This window comes from Tiliqua scincoides, chromosome 16, assembly GCF_035046505.1.
Source record: "Tiliqua scincoides isolate rTilSci1 chromosome 16, rTilSci1.hap2, whole genome shotgun sequence".
Lineage (NCBI taxonomy): Eukaryota > Metazoa > Chordata > Lepidosauria > Squamata > Scincidae > Tiliqua > Tiliqua scincoides.
Genome location: NC_089836.1, coordinates 4233647 through 4256935, shown reverse-complemented (window position 1 = coordinate 4256935; position 23289 = coordinate 4233647). Strand labels below are relative to the sequence as shown.

Here is a 23289-nt window from a genome sequence, read left to right as displayed (position 1 = left end):
TTGAAAGTAAGAATAAGTGGCAGGAGAAACACTCTGAGGAAGAAATTGACAGCCCAATCCTATGCATGTCTACTCAGAAATAAGTTCCATCAGAGTCAATGGGGCTTACTTCCAGGAAAGTGTGGATAGGATTGGGCTGTTAGTTGTCCTGAAATAACATCCTCTTAGCTTACTTCAACTTCATATCTGTTTGCTTTATAAAGGTGTTGTCTGGAGGTTGAAGCAACTCAAACAGGAATGAACAGTGTCAGGATAATCAGGGGCTATTTGAAAAGCCACAGAGAGTCCTAGGATAACCATCCCCTATGGGTAGGGTTTTGTTATAGATGTTTTAATAGGTGGGACTGGAAGTGAAGGGACCTGTTCCTTTGGGAGGGGGCAAATAACTGAGGACCCAATCCTATCCAATTTTTCAGCGCCAGTACAGCCACAATGCATCCCAGACTCAAGGGATGGGTTGCAATAGTTCAAATCAAATGTATAAAACAATTGAATGTATAAAAATTCTAAATAAATCTAAAAGGTATATTAGGCTGTAATCCTAAACAGCCTTACAAGAGAGTAAGCCCCATTGAACACAGTGAGACTTACTTCTGAGTAAGGGGCTTGCATTCTTTGAATACTATATGTTTACTCATGTCTGGGGCTGGGCTTCTCTGACCCAGGGAATGGCCCACCTAGTGGGTACAGGGCCATGTGCAGTCTCAGAGGCTAGATAGGGGCAGGGAAGGGCTGAGGAGCAGCAAGTTGTAGCAAGTTTCTACAGGAGCCTTTCTGCCTTTCCAGAAGAGGAGGCTTAGGACGCAAAAGGTGAGGAAGCCAGGTGGGTGGAACCAGGAAAGGCCAGGGGAATATAAGGAGAGGGCCAGGGGTTCAGAAAGGGCTGGTTGATGGATAGAGACTGGTTGGAACAGAGAGTCTAGTACTCTTTGAGGTGGGAAAGGGGCCCTGAGGCTATGGAGGAATAGTGTGCTAACCTCCTCCCTCCCTGTGGGAGGCAGATATAGCCCTGAGAAGCTGGGTGGGTGTGACCCTGGAGGCTGTACTTAGGCTGCTGTTCCTATATTGATGGGGACCCAAGTGATAAGTTTGCCCCCCCTTGGTGCCCTAATAACTCAGAAGGAAGTCATGCAGGCAAATTTGTATACAACTGTAGTATTAACGTAACATGTGTTACATATTTTCTTTTGGGTAGCCTTTGAAAAAAAATAAGGGCTTAGGCAAGAACTTCGGACCCTACGCAACCTTCTCAGCTTGTCTCCTGCTGAACTGGGTGCTTCTTCTTGTTCAGGTATTTTGAAAAAAAATTGAAAGGCAGCACCTAAGTGCTCCTGCTGATATGGCTCCTGTAGGAGATGTAGGAGAAGTCCCGGAGCTCTGCTTCCCCCCCCAAACTATGAGCCCTCAACTCTGGTTGCTCTCCCTCAACTACGATATGGCAAAGGGGAGGGAATAAGGGGGAAGGATAGGGCTTAAAGACGCTTCTTTTTACTTTCGCCTTCTGAGTTTTGGACTTTTAATATGGATTTTTAAGGTTTTTATGCATTAGTTTTTATGGGCTTGCCTTCTTTTTAGTGACCGTTGCTTGTTTTCTGTTCTTTGTTTCAGGCTTTTAATGAGTTAGATTGCATACTGTTTTTAGAAATGTGTGTGCGCGCATACATGCGTACACACACACACACAGGATAATCAGGAAGAGCCTGATTATCATGTGGGTCACTTTTTCAGCAGCAGCACTTCTGCTGAGGTGTTACTTCACAGAGCACTGCTGAGCTGCAAAGTGATACTGCTGCAGAAGCAGCACTGCTAAAAGGGTGGCTCATGTGATAATTGGTCGCTCTCATAACTTTGAAAATATGATCAAGATTTGCACAGTTTCTCTTTTCCTTTGCAGCTAATGAGGTTATTTGGTGCATCGCCTCAGTCACCAGTAGCCTTGGGCTAGCCCTGAATATGTAGAGGTAGCAGTGACCACAATGGCACTTGGCCAAAGTAATTGTGGGGTGCGGAAAGCAGGGCCTTGGGTCTGCCATTTCCCCCCCCCCCCCCCAGCAAAACCAACTCTTGAACAGGATCTTAGTGCTCAGTCATGCCAGGGAAGAGATGGTAGTTTGCTGTGTATATTTTTTTTACAGTAGAGAATTCCAAGGACAACATCAGCTAGCTAATTGATAAGCCATCTTGCAGTGCCCTCTCACTTCACTCAGGGTTTGAATCATACTACTTTGTGTATTAAAACAAAAGGTTTTAATATGCAGCGATGATAAGGGCTCTCGACTCATTCGGATGCTGGGGTTTTTTTTCCCCAGTGGTTTCTTTAGCATTCTTTTCTCTTGCAGACGTCAATGAAATGAAATTGTGCCTGTACGTATGTGGGACTTGGTGCCTGCCTGCTGTCCTAGCTTGCACATAAAGAAGATGTGATTTACAATGGGGGGGGGAAATGTCATCGTGATAAATGCTCAACCTTACTGGGCAATTTACATTTTAAATTTTATCTTCGTAATGAAAAAATAGCTAGAAGTATCGGGACTGGCATTTCTCAGCCAACATTCAAACTCCCTGCAGAGAGGCAGATTATATGCAGTGGAGGGGTAAGGGTTAATGGTGTTCTGGGCTGAAAATTGTGTTCCTAAGAGGCTTATCTCCCCACCTCTCTGCACTGAGCTGGGCCTGTATAGGCATGGTACAGAGCCCCAGCTTTCATGTAATTTTTGAGACTCTCCTTCCTACCAAAGTGGTAATCGCATCACCATCTGATACAGCTTTGTCTGCGCCCCCCCCCCCAGCAACGACCTGACTTCACCTCTTTTGCCCACCTTAGAAATACCTGATCCTCTTAGGATGAGTGAGAATTTCAGACAGACAGAGACTGTACCAATCATTCATTTTCAAGTGCTGTCCTCATATTTAGGAGGGAGAGTGCAACTGTCCTTCTTCACCCCAAAACAGGGTGGCTGTTGCTGGTGGTTTCTTCTAATATAGTTCCTTTTTGGGACATGGGACTATTTTATGTATTTGTTCAACTAGGGACATTGTTTTGTGAACTACTTTTTGCTGAAAAGCGTAAGAATACAAGTATTCTTAAAATTTTATATCCTACTTTTCTAAAGAAAACAAGTCATCTAAAAACAATGTTAAAATCACTGTTAAAAACAATGTTTTCTTGGAAGAAAGTTCCACCTAATTTGATAGGTGTGCCTTTTAATGGTGCAAATCAACTTAGCGACTTCTGGCAATATCCTGCAGTGGCTTTTCTACTTTTAGCAATATCCAGAATTCCAGTTTTTCACACATCAGGGATGGAGCGGTTGTGTTTTATGTACCGCTCCTTCCAATGGATGTGACATAGTGGGTAGATGGGTGGGATATGAGTGCACATAGTCCCTCCTCCTCCTCATGGTTTTGCTCTTAGGTATGCCCAGAAATCATGCTTAAAACATCCAAAATCCAGCGTTTCACACCATGAAGGTCTATTTCCAAATGTAAACTAAATGTAATTTAGGCTGCAATCCTATGAAGGCTTTCTTGAAAGTTACCCTCATTGAGCACAATGGAACTTATTTCTGAGTAGACATGAGCTTGTGCTCTTAGCGGAGCATCTACTTCTCCTTATGGTGATGTACCTATTAATCATATCCTGAAATGGCTTCCTCCTGCCCCTCATGTTTTAAATGCTCATTTTCTTAATCCAGCCATTTAATCATTCTTGGATTTTAATTTTTTATTCATGTTAATTTTTTTAGTGATGTTCTAGTTCCTCCTCCGGAGATGCCAATCATCCTGCAACTACACATATTCCAGGAGCACTTGCCTGCTGAAAAGGACAGATGTTCCCCCCCCCCCTTGGATTTGATCTTAAACTTCTTGTTCCTTCCAACCTTCTCTTGGAGACCATCTAGTATGCTGTCTCATTTCCTCGAAGGACTACAAACTCACAGGTACCACAAATCCCATGTGGAAGATTCCAAACTCATGGATTAAGAAATGGAAAGGGTATTTGGCTTATTCCATTGGGGTGGGGGGCACAATGGATAAGGTAAGTGACATGGGTTTAGTATCCAAATATGTGCTACATCTTTGGGAAATGCTGATTTCCATGTGAGTTTTTGCACATTTGTTCTGGGCCCAAGTTATATTTAACCTGGATTCAACTAGGGGGTCCTCTGCTGGTTGACCCACAGCCACATGGCACTGTCTTGTCTAAGAGGCTGACTGAGCAGGCTGACAAGGATGCCTACCTCTGCACACTCACAGTGCTATTCCTGTGATTAAGAAAGGGGGGATGGAGCTGTGTAGGACATATGGAGAAGAGAGGAGAGTAGTAAGAGCATCTCTTCCACTTCCTCTTCTCCTGCCTTTCCCACAGATGGGAAGGTAGCAGCTGATGCACCACCATGCAAAGCGTCTTTGGCTTGTTTAGGGCAAAGGGAAGTTTTGTACTGACCCTGCATCCATACAGCCCATTTCCATGGATCAAAAACAACTTTCAAGCCCAAAGGCATTCTTAGAAATCCCACAGGCACATTTTTGTCACCTCTATTCAAGTCACATTCCATGAAGCAAAGTAAAAAATGCCCAGTGTCCTTATAGGCACCTGCCCCTCGCAGTTTCCTCTTTTTACAAATGAACTTCTCCAGGAATGATTTCAACCACTTTACTGAAAACGAGGGCATCCAAGAGCTAAGCTTCTTGGCTCTAACACTCTGGCCAGTCCCTTTCTGGTATTTGAGGGGCCTGGCTCTTAGTACATCCCCGCACATACTTACAGATAAGCAAGCTGATCGTATACAAAAAGCACACAACAACAGAGAGCCATATGCCATGCAAGACTTAAAGTGCATTATTGATTCAGAAATCAGAAAATGCTTAGGATGTTGGAAAAGTGTCCTGCTCTTAAAAAGCTTATGCGCCTTGCAAGTTCAATAGTTGCAGGCTTGCAGAGAGGACTCGCTATGTCAACATAAATATTTTATCATGTTAAAAAAAAAAAAGGCTGGGATCACATGAGCCTGGAGAGTGCAGGACAGAGGTGGGGAGCTAGGGAGCAGAAAGCCAGAGAGAGAGAGTTCCTAAAAAGGGCAGTAGAGATTCTGTCCAAGAAAAAGATAACTTACCAGGGAATTTAACTCCTGGCTTGATGCACGCATGGCCTGCTGCTCTAATCTCTAGTCCAGTTCATAAACCCTAGGGAGGAGTGGTTAGCTTGATGACAGAAAAACATGCATGTTTAGTCTATCTAAAACTCACAGAATGCAGGGCAGGCTGATGAAGCAAGACTTCGGGTGTGTGAGAATTAGGGGCGTGTACACACATGTAAGCCAGATTCTTAAATTCATTATGCTCTGAATTCATAATACACTGCCCTGAATGAAAGATTAGAAGATACTCCATTATATAAAAAAGGAATAGCTAAGTAGGTTGTCTTAACTGCCTGTGGACAGCCTGACAATGACTTAGCAAATGTCTTCCAGCTCCCCACTTGGCTTCTGGATTACTTGGATAAAGTTCCCTTTTCTAACTAATGTTTTCCACTGGGCACAGAAAGTAAGTGAAATCAGTGCCTACGTGCGAGGATTTGAAATCTGTCTGCTAAATACTGAGGATTCCAGCTTTGGTCAGAAGGGTCACCGTTGGGGAACAAGGCGAAAAGAAACAGAGTGCAGAACCCAACTGCAAAGGGAGGTACCCCAGGGTTTGTCAAGGTTCATGCATCAGGCTGTTGGCATAGTCTATTTTATTTTATTAAAAGACAGTACATGTGGATGGCTGTACAGATACCAGTAGAACTCCTAGAGTTCAGATACACAGGGAGAGATAAGTCCAGAGCCAGCATACGCTGCAGTATTCTCCTCCAATACAACACCCCTGGTGAAGAGTCTATCAGCTTGCCACTGCAACGAGGAGGGGGAGGGCAAGGGCAGCCCTATTATGCCTGCCCTCTCACAGTATGTGCAGGTGAATGAGGTCATAGGTCCATACCAATGGCACAGAATCACACTTTCCCACTGCTTTTCTGCTTAGACTGCTAGACCCAAGATCTCCCCCCACTCCTGACACTGTGATTATTTTTTGCTTGTAAGAGTCAGTGTGACTACCAGCTTTTGCTTAAAGTCTTTGCTACTAGTTATCCAATGTTTATTACTAAAAGGGCTTAGTAATCTAACATGTCTACCAAAGACTCCTTTTGCTAGCTCACCTCACTCAAAATAATGAGCTTCTGCAGTGCTTGTGCAGCTGCTATTAAATTCAGAGCAGATAAATATGCAGGAGTGAGGGAAGCAGAGATGCATCTATTGCAGCTATTCTTGTTTGCCATTGTGGGATAAATGGAGATGGAAAGATTAAGGAGCTTGGCTGGAGCTAGAGGTTTTGGAAGATGTAGAGCTGGCTTGGAGAAGAGAAGTCCTTTGCAGGCACAAAGAGCGCACAAGGTTGAACCAAAAGAGGGATTATATAGTTTCAAAAGCAGAGCTGTATATGCTACACATGTCTGCAAACTTGTTGCAAGAGCCGTTCTAATATTAAGTGCAGAAATTATAATTTTGAAAGACTTCACTTAAATGCCCCAACCTCAGAAAATTGCTAGCCCTCACTGCTTCAATCTAAACAGGTGAGCAGCTTATGGGGTAAAACTTCTAGGGCAGTGGTTCTCAAACTTTTTAGCACCAGGACCCACTTTTTAGAATGACAGTCTCTCGGAACCCACAAGATGATGTCATGGCCAGAAGTGACATCATCAAGCAGGAAAATTTTCAACACCCCCATACAACAAAATCAACACAATTAGGTAAATTAAAAGTTTAGAATAAATATAAGTGTAAACATTTATTCAAAATAAAGAACGCTCATAACCCTCCCAAGCAGTTGCTCATTTGTTTTTTAAAAAGTTCCCCAAACATCGCAAAGTTTGCAATCCTATCCACACTAAGCCCTATGGACAATCATTGTTAAAAGCATATCCACAGTAGCCTGTTAAAAGTACAGGTCTGTAACATTTCCACAAATGCAGTCACATACCATGTTAGCATCAAGTCTAAATATTAAGCATAAAATACAAATTGAAATGAATGGGGACCCACCTGAAATTGGCTCACAGCCCACCTAATGGGTCGTGACCCACAGTTTGAGAAACACTGTTGTGGGGTCAACGGAACTGGGGTAATAACAGCTGGTTCAGACAATTCTCTCACTTTCCTGGAGGCCACCAGCCTTACCTTCTGAAACCTCATACTTTGTATTAAAAAAAAAATCCATATTAAAAACTGACATTTAATGAGGTTTTAAATGGCTCTGCTGCCTCCTTGTCTTCAAAGGTGAGTGAGCTGCATTTTTTGTCTGCTTTGAGAGAAGCTTTCTGCTGCTCAGAGGAATAGTATTCTCCTGTTAGACCCAGTCCTGCTTCAGGCAGTAGAAAATAGATCATTGAACTGTTTTAACTAAAGCGTGTGTGGGAAACTCAATACACACAGCAAGCTCCAATTTAAGACCCAGCACTGCACTTCCTTTTAGATTCTTTTGTGCATTCTCAGATTCAAATCCCAGGGCAGCCAGCAACAACCTTTGGGGTGGAAGAGAAAACCTTGGCAGCCAGCGATGGAAAAATTTCATAAATATTAGGATCTAGCAGCAAGCAAGGAGCCATTGACCTGACTTTCCATACATGGCAGTGATGGACATTGTAGTATTAGCAGCAAGAATGAAGGTGATCAAGTTTGAGACCATAACATTGTTACCCACACTCTTCAGCTTTAAACAAAGAATGACCCATGGGTGGGATCTCTTGAACCCCCCCCCCCACCTCTTGATTTACAGTATTAACACTTTTTCCACACATACCCCACTTCTGCAGCTATAGTTCACAACAATGCCTGTACCCAAATGCTTCCATTCTACGTGATGAAGATGGTTCCAAAGACAATGACATTAACATCAATACCATCTTGCATCTTAATTGAAGTCTTGTTCTTATTAACCAGTGTAATTCCTCATGGAAACCAGAACCAAACTCTCTGTTCATATTCATGGTAGAACAAGTTAATATATACCAGTTTGTAGTCACATTCAACGAGTATAGTGATAGAAACTGCTGCTCCAATAGCCCAACAGTGTTGGCACTTGGCAGGCAAGAGACATCTCCATACATAGAAGTAATTGAAAAGGTGATAAATTCCTAATTGCCTGCTCAGTGAAAAAGGAGTTAAATCAGGAGGAGAAGGGCGCGCACACACACATATATCTGCTTCTGTACACTCTGCTTTTAAAGAACAGGCTCTACAATAGCCATTCCCAGAGTGCCTCTTTCATCACATTGTTGTGATGAAAGGAGGAATTTTTCTTCTTTAGGAAACCATCTACAGCACAGGCTTCTGCAGCCTTTAATGTCATTCCATTGTCATAGGTAACCTGGAAACTAATGGGGCACAGGGATCTCTCTAGCACGCACTTCTCTCAGCACCCTCAAACTACTATTCCCAACTCCTTTGGGAGAACATGCAACAGTAAAACACAGTGTTGATGCTGCTGTGCCAACTGGGTATGCAACGCATCCTGGGTGGTGGGGGGAAACACTCACAGAGGCCTTCTCAAGGTAAGGGAACTTTGTTCCCTTATCTCAGGGCTGCATCAGTGCTGGAATGCTGGATGGGATTGGGCCCTAAGAGTGGCGTAAAATTTAGCTGAAGCTCAATGAAATAAAGTTTCTATGCGGCTGCTTCTGCCCCCCACCACCACCACCACCAAAATTAGCAAGCTCCATTTACTGGTAAAGCAATGCTTGCTGACACCATCAAAAATACAGCCCCCAACCCATCAATAAAGCTAAGAGCTCTATCCTTGCATCAAAGGAGCACCTCTGCCTGAGGGAGATGTGTATATGCATACACACATACCAGCCGCTACTGCAAATGAAAGCATTTTTATAGTGCAATGATAGGGCTGTGGGCTTGGAGTTTGGTGTACTCCATGCTTTAAAAAAACAACAACAACTTTAAATTCTGGGCAAAGAAAAGCTGAATTCTCTCTAAATTATGCTAATTTGGCACATTTGTCTAATTTCTCATGTTTTAAACCATGCAAATCATTTCACATTTGCATTTTTTGGTTAAGATACCTACTCCTTAATGATTCCTTATCCTTTTCAGTCACAGCTGCACTCTGTGTGTGTCATCTGGCCCATTTTTCCCTCTCCTCTCTTATGTGAAATTTAAGATTCACTTTAAGGTGTCCCTCTCTGAAGGGCATTGACAGGAACAAGAAGAAGTTCAAGAACTGTGGAGATGAAATCCTCAACATTAATAAGCTGCAAAAATGTGCCATGGCCTGGAAAGAGCAGCCAGATGTGAACAGAACTGGCTTCAGAACTTAGAAGGTAAGGTATATCAATTTCTTCCACTTCCAGACATTTGTTGCAGCCCATTCCACCTTATTTTTTTTAAGCCCCCCCTGAAATGTTTTGGTCTCCCAACTGTACAAGACCTTACATAAGAAGAGTTTACTAGTCAAGTCAAGTCAACCTTTATTAGGCATAAACATTTGGTAGGTGAAGATTCTGTACGAAAACCATAGAGAGAATATAAACCTAAGTAGTACACAAATATATGTATATGTGCACACCTACGTGTACACACAGATACAAACGTACAATACATTTTACATACAAACATGTATTATTTAAAAAACAAAACAATCAGTTACTCTGCAAAGAAGAGTTTACTAGATCAGACCAAGTACCCAACTAGTTTAATTCCTGAATCTCACAGTGGCCCACCAATGCCTCAAGGAGTACACAGGAAACCTGTATCCTGTGGCCACTTCCTTCCATCAGACACTGAGGGATATGAAACCTCTAAGACTCAGAGGATGCACATATTGGCATGCCGCTGTATCCATGGGGGAGGGTTTCTATTCTGGAACCCCATGCAGTTAAGTGAAACCACAGATACAAGGAACACCCCCACCCTCCAGAGTCAAGCAGAGTTCCCCTTACCTCTGGAGGGGGCGCACAAATGCGCAGGGCAGACCCAATCCACAGATAAATGAAACCACAGATATGGGAGCCCCCATAGTCATCATGGCTTGAAGATTCTCTTCAAGCGTTAAGTATACTCGCCCCTGGAAGTCACACTGAATGACTAGAATCTTATAAATCTAGAAGTTTAGTCTGGGGTTCCATTCTACTCTAGCATGACCAAGAAATAACAGCCATGATGAAATTATGCCAACCAAGAGAAGACTATGCAGACAGTGTCTGGCTCAGTTCAGGTTTTACTGCATAGTTCCATCAGATGCAATAACAGGAGTGTGAACTCCGACGCTTATCATTTTTGAGAGCTCCAACGCTTATCATTTTTGTTGTTCCTTTCATAACCTCTGAACCCTTTAAACAAAAGCAAGACTAGTGAATTATAAATCAGAAATGCTCCTGCTGAGCTTTGGGCTGCATCAAACGAAAAGGCAGCTGTTAATATGTAAGGGAAAAATATGTTAAGAGACTTTTCAAATGGGAAAGCAAATCTCAGGTCTTAACAGTACATTTAACGGGGGAGGAAAAGAGAGAGAGAGAACCCCTCCACACTTTCAAGGCTAAACTTCAACTTTGTACCACTTGCAACAACATTGGCTGCTTTACTTATAATCCTGACAGCCCTCCATCAGTTGATGTAAACACCCTGTGTTTACACATTTAGGTTCTGCCTTGTAACCTACTCATTCCCTTGCTCAGGTAGCAAACAATGAGATGGAAATAAATAGGTTTTGATTTTATTTCCTCCCTTACAACACACTTTTACCCTAGCCTTCTCTATATTGCACCAGGGCCTTATTTTGTTTAGTTTTAATAAGAGCAAAGATCCATCTCACCTTCCTGTGCTTATTCCTCGGCGGAAACCAACATTTCTGGCCAACTCACTGACTTCACGTGATGAGTGACTGTTACTATAAATAAGCAGATGGGCAGCCCTGTTGCTAAGAATGCACACCAAAGGCACAAATCCCATTGCTTCAAGGAACACCAGTGTAGATAACATTAATATATTGATTAGAAGGTATAAAAATAATTGAAGGCTATACTGCAAGCGATAGTTTGAGCAACTGCTTGGCATATAGAAGCTTCTAGCTTCAATCCTTGGGATTTCCAGATAGGACAGAGAAAGAGAGCCTGGAATTCTGGACAGCCACTGCCAAACGAGTGCAAACAATAATGATCCACCTGGACCAAGGGCCTGATCCATAGAAGGCAGTTTCCTCTGCTCCTCTTGGGTTTCGTTTTTGCAGTTTAATCTCAACCAGACACGCACGTCTTGGAAAAAGCACCCCTGAGCTTCAACACTCAGTTATATCTCAAATGGAACAGAGGGGGCTGATGTGACCATGGCCAACTAGCTGCACTAGTGTGCTGTGGCATTACTTGTAGGTCTGCCTCCTTTGCCTTATAATGGAACTATTCTCACCCTATTCTGAACTCCATATATAATTTGGGGGGGGGGGGGAGATATCAGTTGTCAGACCAAGTGCTCAACTTTTTGGGTGGTCCTGGAAATGGCACTGGTCCTGGGTGCCCAGGTGGAGGCCAGGGCCCCAGCTGCCTTTGGCCAGCTTAGTTTAGCATGTCAATTGCATTCTCTCATAGACCTGGCTATGGCTATCCATGCACTGCTGACAAAGAGATTGGATTACTCCAGTATTTGATATGTGGGGCTGTTCCAAAGGCCACCTGGGAAACTCCATTTAGTGCAGAATCCTGTTCCAGCCATCACCAGATGGTTTTACCATGTCATTTTACTGCCAGACAGGCAAACAACGTAGCTGATAAATTTCCGGATGCAGTTCAAAGTGCTAGTGGTCACCTTTAAAAACCCATAAACGGCTTAAGACCAGGAAACCTGAAAGATCACCTCCCTGTTAATGAGCTAAATCTCTAGGTCAGCCAGGGGGCCTTGGACCCACAATGGGTTTTGCCCCAAGGGACATCAGGCTATGTGCCACCATCTAGCTCTGCAGGGGAATTAGCCAGGAAGTCCCTGTGCAGCAGTGGACCAGAGCAGATCAAGTGATCCTTTCTTACCCCTGTAAGAACTTCCAGGTCACACTCCTTAAGTGATCTGAACAAGACAAAGCTGAAGGTGCAACACAGTTCAACACACCTGCCCCTTGCTGTCTTACCTTTTGCTTGAAAGTGCTAATGGAGGTTCACTTGCACTCACTTCTTCTAATAGCCTGCTTCATCAAAATGCTCAGATTCCTATAGTTAAGTGATGTGATGATGCCTAACAAGTTTGAGAAACATGTGGGCTAGGCAAGATTATATTCCTCATGAGGCAAGATAAATGCACTCCGCATGTGATCAGAGGCTCTCCCTACAGTTACTATGCTTCCACCTCTAGGAGCTCTGCTCCTAGGGGTGGCATTAAAAACAGAGTCTGGGGCTGAAATGCAGTGAGCCCTGGACCAAATTCCAGCCTGTGCTTTTCTTGCCCATTCCCCAAACAATTATGCCCAATAACTGTCAAGCACTTCACACACTGGTTTGCAATCCTTGGCAACAAAGACACAGAACTGGGTTTAAACAAAGAATATCTATTGAAAGGGGGGGGGGGAGAATAGTAAAATAAAAAGCCACCACTCTGCCCTTAATGCTCTTTGTCATCCATTATTCATCATCCCCCAGTGATAATGAGATCTAAACCCGACCTTTAGGTCTGTGAGAGTTTTACCTTTGATCTCAGGCTATCATTATCTTTGCCCCTTAAGTTATGCAAGGCAGCCCTCCAGCCTTCTGTGCCATTTTGCTGAGACTGTACCATTTACTTGTACCAAGGAGAGGTAAACCTGATTGAAATAATTCTGGTGCATGGGGTGGAAATATCTAAACTCACACAGAGCACATCTTGGAAGACAATCTATATAAGAGTGCATAGCGACCAGAGCTGGTTTGGCTGGCCTATAAGACCCCTTCCAACTTGCTGCTCAATGCAGGACTAGAATATCTCAAACAAATGAGTGTCCAGCCTCTATTTTAAGATTTTCAATGAAAACAAGGCCTCCCCCCAAGTAACTTGTCAGTGCTCTTACCATTAAAGATGTTTCTCCCAATGTTCCACTGAAATCTACCCTCTAACTCAGTGTTTCTCAAACTGTGGGTCAGGGCGCAAGCCAATTTCAGGTGGGTTCCCATTTGTTTCAGTGTGCATTTTATTTTATTTTATATATTAGACTTGATGCTACCATGGTATGCTACTGCATTTGGGGAAATGTGACAGATCTGTAGTTTTAACAATGATAGTCAGTGGGGTTTACTCCCTGGTAAATGTGGATAAGATTGCAGTCTTTGGGTTGTTGGGCATCCCAAATAACTTGGCAGTGTTCTTCATTTTAAATAAATTTTATACTTATTGTAAACTTTTAATTTACTTGCTTAATTGATTTATTGGATTTAGTTGTATAGGAGGTGCATGTTAAACATTTTCCTGCTTGATGATGTCACTTCCAGCCATGCCATCACTTCTGGGTTAATGACATCACTTCTGGTGGGGTCTTGTCAGACTGCACTTCTAAAAAGTGAGTCCCAGTGCTAAAAGTTTGAAAACCACCGCAGTCTAACTGAAGCTGATAACATCTAGCCTTGCTCTTTTGGGCAGCAGAGAACAAGGCTTTGCCCTCACCTAGGGTGACTGCTCAAATGGCTCCAAGACTATCTGATTGGGTCTAGTGCCCCTCCCTGCTCGTACTTCCTATACCAAGGCTAAACATAGCCAGTTCCTTTAGCTTTTCCTCACAGAGATTGTTTTCCAAACCTCTGACCACCTTCACTGCCTTACTTGAATTTGTCACATCACTCTTCAAGTGTAGCACACTGAATCGTTCAGGAGTGCGTTTCTACACCCTTTACTCATTTCACTGGGGCTTGCACAATTTAGCTTGATTATGTCCCGTTTTGCAATGTGTCTCCCATGTTGACACCCTAAATGGCACTCCAAAGCCACTTGCCTTGTAGTAGCACTGCCTTCAAGTTGGCAGCGTTACTGACAGCTGGTGTACAAAGCCAGGCACATAGTACAGGGTTGCAAATAGTCACTGGCCTATAGAAAGCAAGATTTCTCTCCAGGTGGTGGACTGGGGAGGGGAGAATATTTTTGATTGGAAGGGGGGTGATTCAAGTCTTTTTCTTTCAGTGTGTCAATGGGCCATGGGCAAGAAATTTAAGGTATGTGCATGCAGACAGATGGAAAAAAAATTAACGGGCTTTTTTTTCCAACTTGCAGATTTATCTCCCTGACTGTATTACATAGCCTACCACCACATCTTAAGTTACTAAAGTGTGCCTCTATTATACTACCTCCATCACACTGCATAACAATGAGACTTCATCTTTTTAGATATAGAGACAGTGAAGTAAAGCACTAAATGTTGCTTGTGTGTGCTTGGAATTGATACACACATCTATAAATGCTCTCCTGACACTCATAATAAGGTGAGAAGGAAGAAGCTAAGTGGAGTTTCCCTACAGACACTGCATCAAGATTTCGTTCAGCCCACGCCAGATAGTTTCCCACAAAGAGTTGGAAACATAAAATGGCCCTGTGGAGTTTTGGCTCTGAGTAGGTGACTGGCTCAGGTTTTAAGCTCAGCACTCTAGCTACTAAACCATATCAGAGAACCAAATTTCTGCCCATTGGTACAGCTGGATTTCTCAGTGAACATGAACTCAGTGAACATGAACGTGAACTCAGTGGACATGAACATGAATGGAACTGCAGCAGATCAGGGTGTGCCAACCTTGTTAATAAGACATGTCCAGAACATTGTAACATTTCAACATCTTAAAATATTTGCCAGGATATTAATCATTATACTCGTATATAGGACTATAGACTGCTGTCCAACAAGACTAGTTCAAAAAGTAGTTTTACACAGAAAAATAAATCAATAAACGGGTTCCCTGCCCCAAAGGCCACACAATCTTAAAAAAAATAAAATACACAGCCTGATTCTTACTAAAGGATGTGCTAGTGGAATGTGTGTTCCACTGGTGCGCACTGTCGCAAAAGTGCCACGAAGCGCTTTGCAACGGTGCAGAGTGCCAGTGGGAAGGCCGGAGCCTTCCTGCATGCGCTTTGGTCTTTGGGATTGCCACCACACTGGGTAAGTCCAGTGCAGGGCGGGTGGGGAGGAGATGGGGCGGATTGGCCTGGGAGGGGAGAGGACTCAGCAATGCGCTGCGCACCTTTACCAAACCCTCTTCCCGGGCCCAAACTGCCAGCATAGATCAACACAAGCTTGTGCCAGTGATGTCACTGGAGCAGGTTTGAGTTGACCCGCTGTGGTTGCTGGAGCTTACCGTGGGACAGCTTACCTCCTCTTGATCCCAAGGAGTCCTCCAGTAGCCAAAATTCCCCACAGGATGAAGCTGGTGCTGCTGCATCACCATGTGGGAGTTTAGGTAGAATTGCACTGATAGCAACCTCAACTGAAGTACTTGTAAGAATGACTCAAGGTATGAAAAATAGTTGACAGTCAATTTGCATTGACTTGGCTTCAATGTGGAAGAAAAAAATATTTATATCATGGGTTTAGGCCATGGTTGTCTTTAAGTTGACGTGTACCTCACATTTGCATTTTGCATAATTGTAGTAAACACCAAACAGTACCATGAAGCCATTTCTGCCCAACATTGCATATATGCAACAGGGATCAAATGGGTACACCTATGGGCTGGGCAGAAATGGGTTAAACAAAGCTGGGGAAAGGCACTCTAATCTTACCTTCCATGACCATTGAATGCCTGTTTGAACCAGGAACAGAACACACTTTGGATATGGCCATGACAGGAAAAGCACAAGAACTTGAAATGACCATCCTGATTTCTGCTTGGTTGTGCCAGTCTCATTCTAAGCATCCTTCTTACTGATCTGTCTCATCTTGGCAGCTCTTGGTTCCCTTATGAGACACTGAGCTGCTTTGCTGTGGAACCACTAGGAAAACTAAAAAGCTCTACTTACATGAGTGCAAAATCTCTCCGGGGGATTCCCGCAGGTGATTCCAGATGGCTCCACTCTCACTGTCACATAGTCCTTCATGGGCACAGCCTTGGGTTGGCAGGCGTATGACTCCCACGTCGGCCCATCATCTGTGGTCACCCAGGATTTGCAGATGTCATATTGTCCCATGACCAGCGGGAGGCAGTGCAAGAAGAAAGCAGCATGGTGTAGCATGGCTGCCAAAACCGAGCACAAGGTTCTTGGGCAAGAGAAATGCCTAGTGTCTTGAGCAAGGTTAGTACAGGCTTAGTGGGGGCTCTGGGGATCAGCATGGAAGCTGCACATCTAATAGAAACACACAGTAAGGAGGGTCAGGTGACAAAGCCCCAGCTCTGAATGACTGTTCAGGCAAGGAGGAAGAAGTCCCATTACAGATACAGCTGCAAGTGGTTCTATTTGGGTGAACTCAGGTTAGCCTTCCACATTTGCTGATCTGTAATCAAATGTCTTCATTGAAACTTCAACGTTTTTGTCTTCTTCGGCACAGAAGTATTTAGAGGCGACTCTTGTCAATCAAGGGATCAAGTTCCAATTCTCTGGTGAAATTTGACCCATGCAAGGAAACTGCAGATGGGGCTAGATCTAGTGGCTCTTCAGCCTCATTCCATCTGCTGCTACGTGAACCTGTCTAAAGTGCTTTGAAGCTGCAATAGGCTTTTTTTTTTTTAAGAAAAAAAAATATTTTTATGTAAAAAAATAATACTGTAATAGCATGATGTTGAAGTTAGAAAGCATATGAATGAATGTATCAAATCTTTGGGACTATAGTTGTCAGGAAAAGTAATGCGGTGCTTTAAATTAAAAACAAAAGCCACACACACACACACACACACAAATGTTTGAGTTGGCAGTTCTTGTCCACAGCCTATGGTAGTAATTCTGTTTAAAAAAAAATTTATACACACATAGATTTATCTTCTTGGTTTTCGTCTTCTTACTTGAAAGAGGAGGCACTCAGCAACAACAACTACTGCGTTTCACACCCTCAACGCCAAATATCCAAAGCTTTCATTGATAGACGCTGCACCATCCTGAGCTCCTGTTTCTCTTCTAGTAAGGAGAAAGAGTTGCTTCTTCACAAGCATTCATGCCGCACACAGCACCTGGAAGAAAATTCAAAAGTAAAAGTTAGCTGGAAAACACTCAACAAGAAAACTGTGTTTATGGCAGAGAGATCTCCACATAATGCCAACTTCCAAAAAAGTGGCTGCTAACTACCCAATCCTATGCATGTCAACTCAGAAGTGAGTACACTTCCATCAAGTTTTGTGGGATTTACTCCCAGGTAACTGTGTATAGGACTGCAGCCAAGGTGCAGTTACGTGGGGAGTGTGCCCCATTGACCATAATGGGACTTGCTTTTGAGTATATGCAAAGACAGGATTCTCCTAATTTTCCTGCAGCCCAATCCTATGCTCCTTGGCCATCAACAGCTAGATAAGAATAACAACAGTTCCTTAAGAAAATAAAGAAAAGGGAGAATGGACCATGAATAGGCAGAACTAGGCAAGGAGGTTGGTCAGACAAATTGAAAAGTCTTTAAGCCATGCCAAATAAATAACGCAGCCAGACAACCAGAGACACAGTCCAGCCTCTCCAAAGAGATTTATGTGAACAATGAAAATTTAATAAAAAACAATTTGAAAGACGAGTCACATTTAAGGCTCTCCTCATACACAAAGAGCAATGACCTCTCCTGCTGTTCATTAGAGTTTAATCCAACATCTCGGCAATCTTGTGTGCTCCCTTTCCAATAGAGCTATTCTATTAAGCGCGGAGCCCTCAATCACAAATGACCAAGAAGAAAACGCACACGCTCGCATGGCAAAGCCGACTCTGAAAATGCTCCTGCCCCCCCACCCCCATGCAATCCTGCTGCAGTTCCAACTAGGTGAGGTCCTGGTTTAACACAATCTTGATCATAGAATAAGTGTCCTCCATTCCACAACTTTCAACCCATTAAGATACAGCTTGAATAGAATGCTCCATATTACTTTCAAGATAGTCCCAGTTACTATGCAAGACCCTTTGTTACATCTGTATGCATATCTAAGGAGGGAGAGGACTGAACATCTATTCAGAAAGCATGCACTTTTCTCTTCCCACTTAAAGAGACCAAAAGCTCACCAAGTAAGATATACTGAAAACAAATGTATCTCTCCTGCCTCATTCCTCTTTAAATAACTAGAGGAGAACCTCATCTAGCTACCCTGGTACAGAATAAACTCCCAAAGAAAGCTAGTTGCTATTTTTGAAGTCATGAGTAAATGGGGTAGGGTGGGAGGGGGGGGGGAGAAGAGGAAATAATGAAAATGAGTGATGCAGAAATTTCTCCATAAGCCCTGCTGACATCAGGTCTCTTTTCAATGACAAAATATCACTTCCTTATCAAATTTGACACAAGCTCTTCTGATGTGAGTTCTGTGATTAAAAGACGTAAAGACTTTGTCATACAGAACCCACATCTGGCTTGGGTTGAGTTTTTTTTAATTGGTGATTAATTTAATTTTTTTTTAAATTGGTGATACACCAATGTGCCATGTCTGTTTTCAGAAACTATAAGCTCTCTAATGTAGCAATCTGACAAAAAGAAAACTGCATCAATAATTGCCAGTGCTCTGTTTTTTAAATGGCACACAGATTCCCAGGAAAGAATTAAAAACTGCTTTAGAGTTATGTTTCTGGAAAGTCAGACAATAAAGGTGCCACCTGGTTAAATCTGCCAATTCAAAATCAGACATTTTGCAGAATTATTTGTCCTGTTTTGTTCTCAAGAATATACCATTCAAAGCACAATTTTTAAAAATTGTTTGGAATTAAAGGCTTGGCTAAGGTTCTCTTTTCCCACTGCAAAAATATAAATCTTCACCCAAGATGATTAAGAAGCAGCATTTCACAAGAACCAGCGGAATCAATGGCTTTATTTTCTGTTAAGAGTACGTGCCGCTCACCAGGGACTGATACCCAGATAAAATCTAATTTGGTGGGGTTTGCTATCTGGACTTAGTCCTCTCCTCTTTCATTGGATTAGCCTGCTTCTGAAATAAAGAGGCAAGGCACAGTTACAACACCCTGCTGGGGAATTAAGCGAGGAAAGTAAACTTGATGGCTCACTTTGCAATTAAATGCTGTCTTTCCCAGAAGTGGTACTTTTTCCAAGGGGTGGAGAGTCTGAGCATAAGAGATTGCACTGGGTGCAGCTGTACTGGATACCTCTTTGGGGTCTTCCTCCTGCCCCCCAACTATAGAGAGAAGTCACCCAAGTATGCAACACCTCCGGCACCACAATAAAAATGTCTGAGCGCTCAGAAAAGAATGCTGTTCCCCAGAGAAACCATGAAAGCTTCACTCACAGGTAGAGTCCTCCATATACTTCTGCTCCCAGGCTGTGCTTCCCTTCTCAAATCCATTTGTCTTTGACCATCGAAGAGATGTTTTTACACATAGATTTCAAGGATGAGCGGGTTAGAAAAGGAGATTTCAGTGCCATAAGATCAGCTCTTGTTTCTCAACAACTTATTTGCAGTGAGGGGCAACAGTGACTGGGCATCACCTGGGCATTACTTTGCTTTCTGGCCGAAGAAGGTTGAGAAAAAGAGGTCTGTGGAACTCAGAGGTGGTGGATGCCTGGGATCCCCTGAAAGTTGTGGGCAGGGACAGGCAAGTTCAGTTGCCTGCAAAGATCAGTGCCAGATGAGAGTTTTTGGCGAGCAGCCCCTGGCAGTGAATTCGTGTGCCAGGAGGGAAAACAGAGTGAATAATCGACTGTGTGCTGCTCTGAGCATGTGAAGTGGTGGAGTGAGCACACTTTAGTCACACCGAGGCAGGAAGAGAGCCTATCACGGCTCTTGGAGCCCAATCCTCTGCATGTCTGCTCAGAAGTATGTTCCATTATAGTCAATGGGGCTTACTCCCAGGGAAGTGTGTTTAGGGTTGCAGCCTTATTCATTTCCTGGTCGGGTGTCTTCATAGAATAACACTAAGATCAGAGTGAAAAATGGGGGTGCCAATGCACAGGCCAGGGGAAGGTGCAGCAGGTGAGAAGAGAACTGCTACGGGTTTCTGGGGGGCAAGAGGCTTCCAAGACACTTCTTCCCTGGGATCACCCCCCCCCCCAGTACACTGGGGTTTCCTTCCGAGTAGACTCGCCAAGGCTTGTGCTGTGAGTGGCGGAAGCCAGCCTTGGACAGAGGCAAGAGGGTCCCCCCACCCAGCCCAGGGCAGCAGGGCGCCTTCTCCAGGTGGTGCCAGCCCAGCAGCCGGTGGGGGGGGGGGGGTGCCCCGGGCAGCTTGCCGCGTCTCCAGGCGGCCGCGCAGAGTGTTAGGTAACTTTTCCCCGGCTCCTGCGCGGCAGCCCGGGGGGGCTGCCTGCCACTCCCGGAGGGACGGCCAGGGCGCGCTCCCTCCCGCTGCAGCCCCCGCGCCCCGCCAGCCAGGGCCGGCTGCTGTCCTTACCCGGGAGGAAAGCGGCTCCTGGCATCCGGCGCAGTGGAGGGAGGGAGGGAGGCAGGCAGGCGGCGGGGGAGACGGGCGCTGTCCAGCACGGGCTCCGCTGCTGTCCAGCAGAAGTTGTGCGCGGCGCAGGGGCTGGCTCCGGAGACGCCCCGCCCCGGGATCCCTCCCGCCCCGCCCCGCCCCGCCCCGGGGTGCCGCTCCTCCTGCTGGAGGCTGCAGGGCGCGCGGGCAACTTGGCGCACGGAGCGCTCCGCAGCCTCCCCCTGCGCGCTCCTGGCGCGGGCTGCCCTTCCCCCCCGGCCACTCCGGGGCGCCGACTGGCTGGGGCTGCTCTCGCGGGCGCTGCGGCTCCAGGCAGGGCAGGGAGGGGGCGCTGCGTGCCAGCCCGGCAGCGAGCAGCCCAAGCCCGGAAAGAAGAGGAGCGGGCACGGGGGAGGGTCCCTCCGCTGCCCACCCGGGGCCCGATCCCAACCCGCCCTTCCCCCGGAGTCACGTTCTCGCCCACGTGCCCCGTCCTGCTGCAGCAGCAGCCTGGGGAGAGGGAGGCAGGCAGGCCGGCTGGCGCAGCCAGGCTGCTCCCCGGTGCCCGGCAGCCTGCACCTGGCCTGTCTGTGCCGCCTTGGCACTCCCGGGCACCTGCATGTTGGGGCTGCACTTGAAAGGGGCAGAGCCCAGAGTTCAAAGCAGCACTCTGCAGCCAGCCCAGCACCCCGCAGGGACCCACTGGAGAGGCCCCCAAGCCTCTCTCAGCCTGCAGGAGCGCATAGCCATGAGCGCATCATGGAGCAGCCAGTTCCATAAACCGCTGTTTCTTAAAGGGTGGGTCAGGACCCACCAGGTGGGTCACGAGCCAATTTCATTCATTTCCACATTTTCGTTTTAGTATATTAGACTTGATGCCACCAAGGCATGTGACTGCCTTTGGGGAGATCTGTACTTTGAGCAGGCTACCCTGCATATGCTTTTAACAATGACAAATGGGGCTTGCTCTGGGGTAAGTGTGGATAGGATTGCGGCCTAGGATGGTTAAAAAGTTTTCCTGCTTTATGATGTCACTTCCAGATTAATGACATCACTTGCAGTGGATCCCAACAGATTGTCATTCTAAAAAGCGAGTCCTGGGCTAAAAAGTTTGAGAACCACTGCCGTCAACTAATGGTGGAATTGATTTTTTTTTCCCCCCTGAATCATACATGAAAAAGCCCTGAAATCTACCTTAGTGAGAACACTTGATCTTCCACTGGCAGCTGGATCAGGAGCTGATACGAAAGAAATGTCGATTGATTAAGTATACTAGTTCTAATTGATTAATCGAGGCCTTCAATGATCCAGCTCTGCATATAAGAGGAGAAAAGTTCTAAAGCAAAAGGCATAAAAAGTATGCCTTTTTGCAAAGATGCAAGTATCATCTTGGAAAAGGAACACCGAGCCCTACAAAAACATCAAAAGGAACACTACAACCTGTATTTGCAAGCAAGCATTCATTCATTCTCTCATAGTGAACATAGAAAATTCTATTTACCAATTGAGAATATTTCTCCAGGGATGCTTTTCTATTTACAAAATCAGGGCCAGGCCATCCATGAGGCTTACCGAGGCAGTTGCTTCAGGGGGTAGGTTGGCAGAGTGCCCACCTCCAGCCACTCACCTCCTGTTCCTGGGATCCAAAATGGAAGAGAAGTAGAACAGGACAAGAAGTATTGAGGAGAGGAGAGTGGTAGGCTAGAAATCCAGGAAGTGGGGGGGGGAGGAGTGACAGTGGCAGACGGGGGCTGAATAAGGGAGATCAGTATGTGGAATATTTCTTTAACCAGTATGCCATTAGTCTGTGAAACTCCTTGCCACAGGATGTAGTGATGGCATCTGGCCTAGATGCCTTGAAAAGGGGATTGGATGGATTGATAGAGGAAAAGTCCATCACAAGTTACAAACCATGATGGGTATGTGCAACCTCCTGGTTTTCAGAAGTAGGCTGTCTCCGAATGCCAGGTGCAAGGGAGTGGCTACAAGATACAGGTATCTTGTTGTCTTGTGTAGCTCCCTGAGGCATCTGGTGGGCCACTACAAGAAGCTGGATTAGATGGGCCTCTGGCCTGATCCAACAGGTGTCTTATGTTCTTTCTGAATACCAGTTGAGGTGTTGGGAAGTATTGTGCTTGCCTTGTAAAAAAAAGAAAATACACAGTGACAAATTTAATAACATGGTTTCTCAGTGGGTGGAATGCTATGAAGCACCTTGGGGAATAAGTATCCAATAGTGTGTGTGTGTGGAATGGCTTATGGATAGATGGAGGCCTAGTCAATGTGCCAACTCAGAATAATAAAGGATGACTTTCCTGTACATTTGGCCTGAATGCTAAGTAGGCGGGCAGATATCAATGATGCATGGCGGGGCAATTTTAGCTCCCACTTTCCAACATGGCTGCGACTAGCACATTCCAGTGCCTGTGAAATGTTATATACTAGTATATTTAATTTAAGCAAGAACGGGATCCATGATAGTTTAATATCCTCGGGGTTCACTCTGTGCTCCAAATTGGCCATTCACTCCTGAGAAGTAGCTTTTGTTATGAGGCTAAACTGGTGTTCTGATGTCTCGATCTTACAAGAGGGGAAGGGCAATGAGAATTTTCAAGCAGAGAAGCATTTAGGCCAGTGCAGGGAAGAAATCATTCTGGCTCCTGCACTGGGAAATGGGAAGCCACTATCCTGTTGGAGCAGGTTTTTTAGTTCAGCTTCAGGGCAGGTTTAGCTTGAAGTTCAGCTTCAAGGTGGCCTTTTGGGGGATATCCTTGCT

General features: G+C 44.9%; 1 protein-coding gene across 1 annotated transcript in view; it reads right to left on the bottom strand.

Annotated features, from left to right (window-relative positions):
• Positions 1-16211, bottom strand: part of NTNG2 (netrin G2) — a 71456-nt gene extending 55245 nt beyond the window's left edge. The window contains exon 1 of the mRNA XM_066610699.1: positions 15999-16211. Within this exon, the coding sequence (XP_066466796.1) occupies positions 15999-16211 (213 nt within the window). The remainder of the gene's footprint in view (positions 1-15998) is intronic.
• Positions 16212-23289: the final 7078 nt, after the last annotated feature.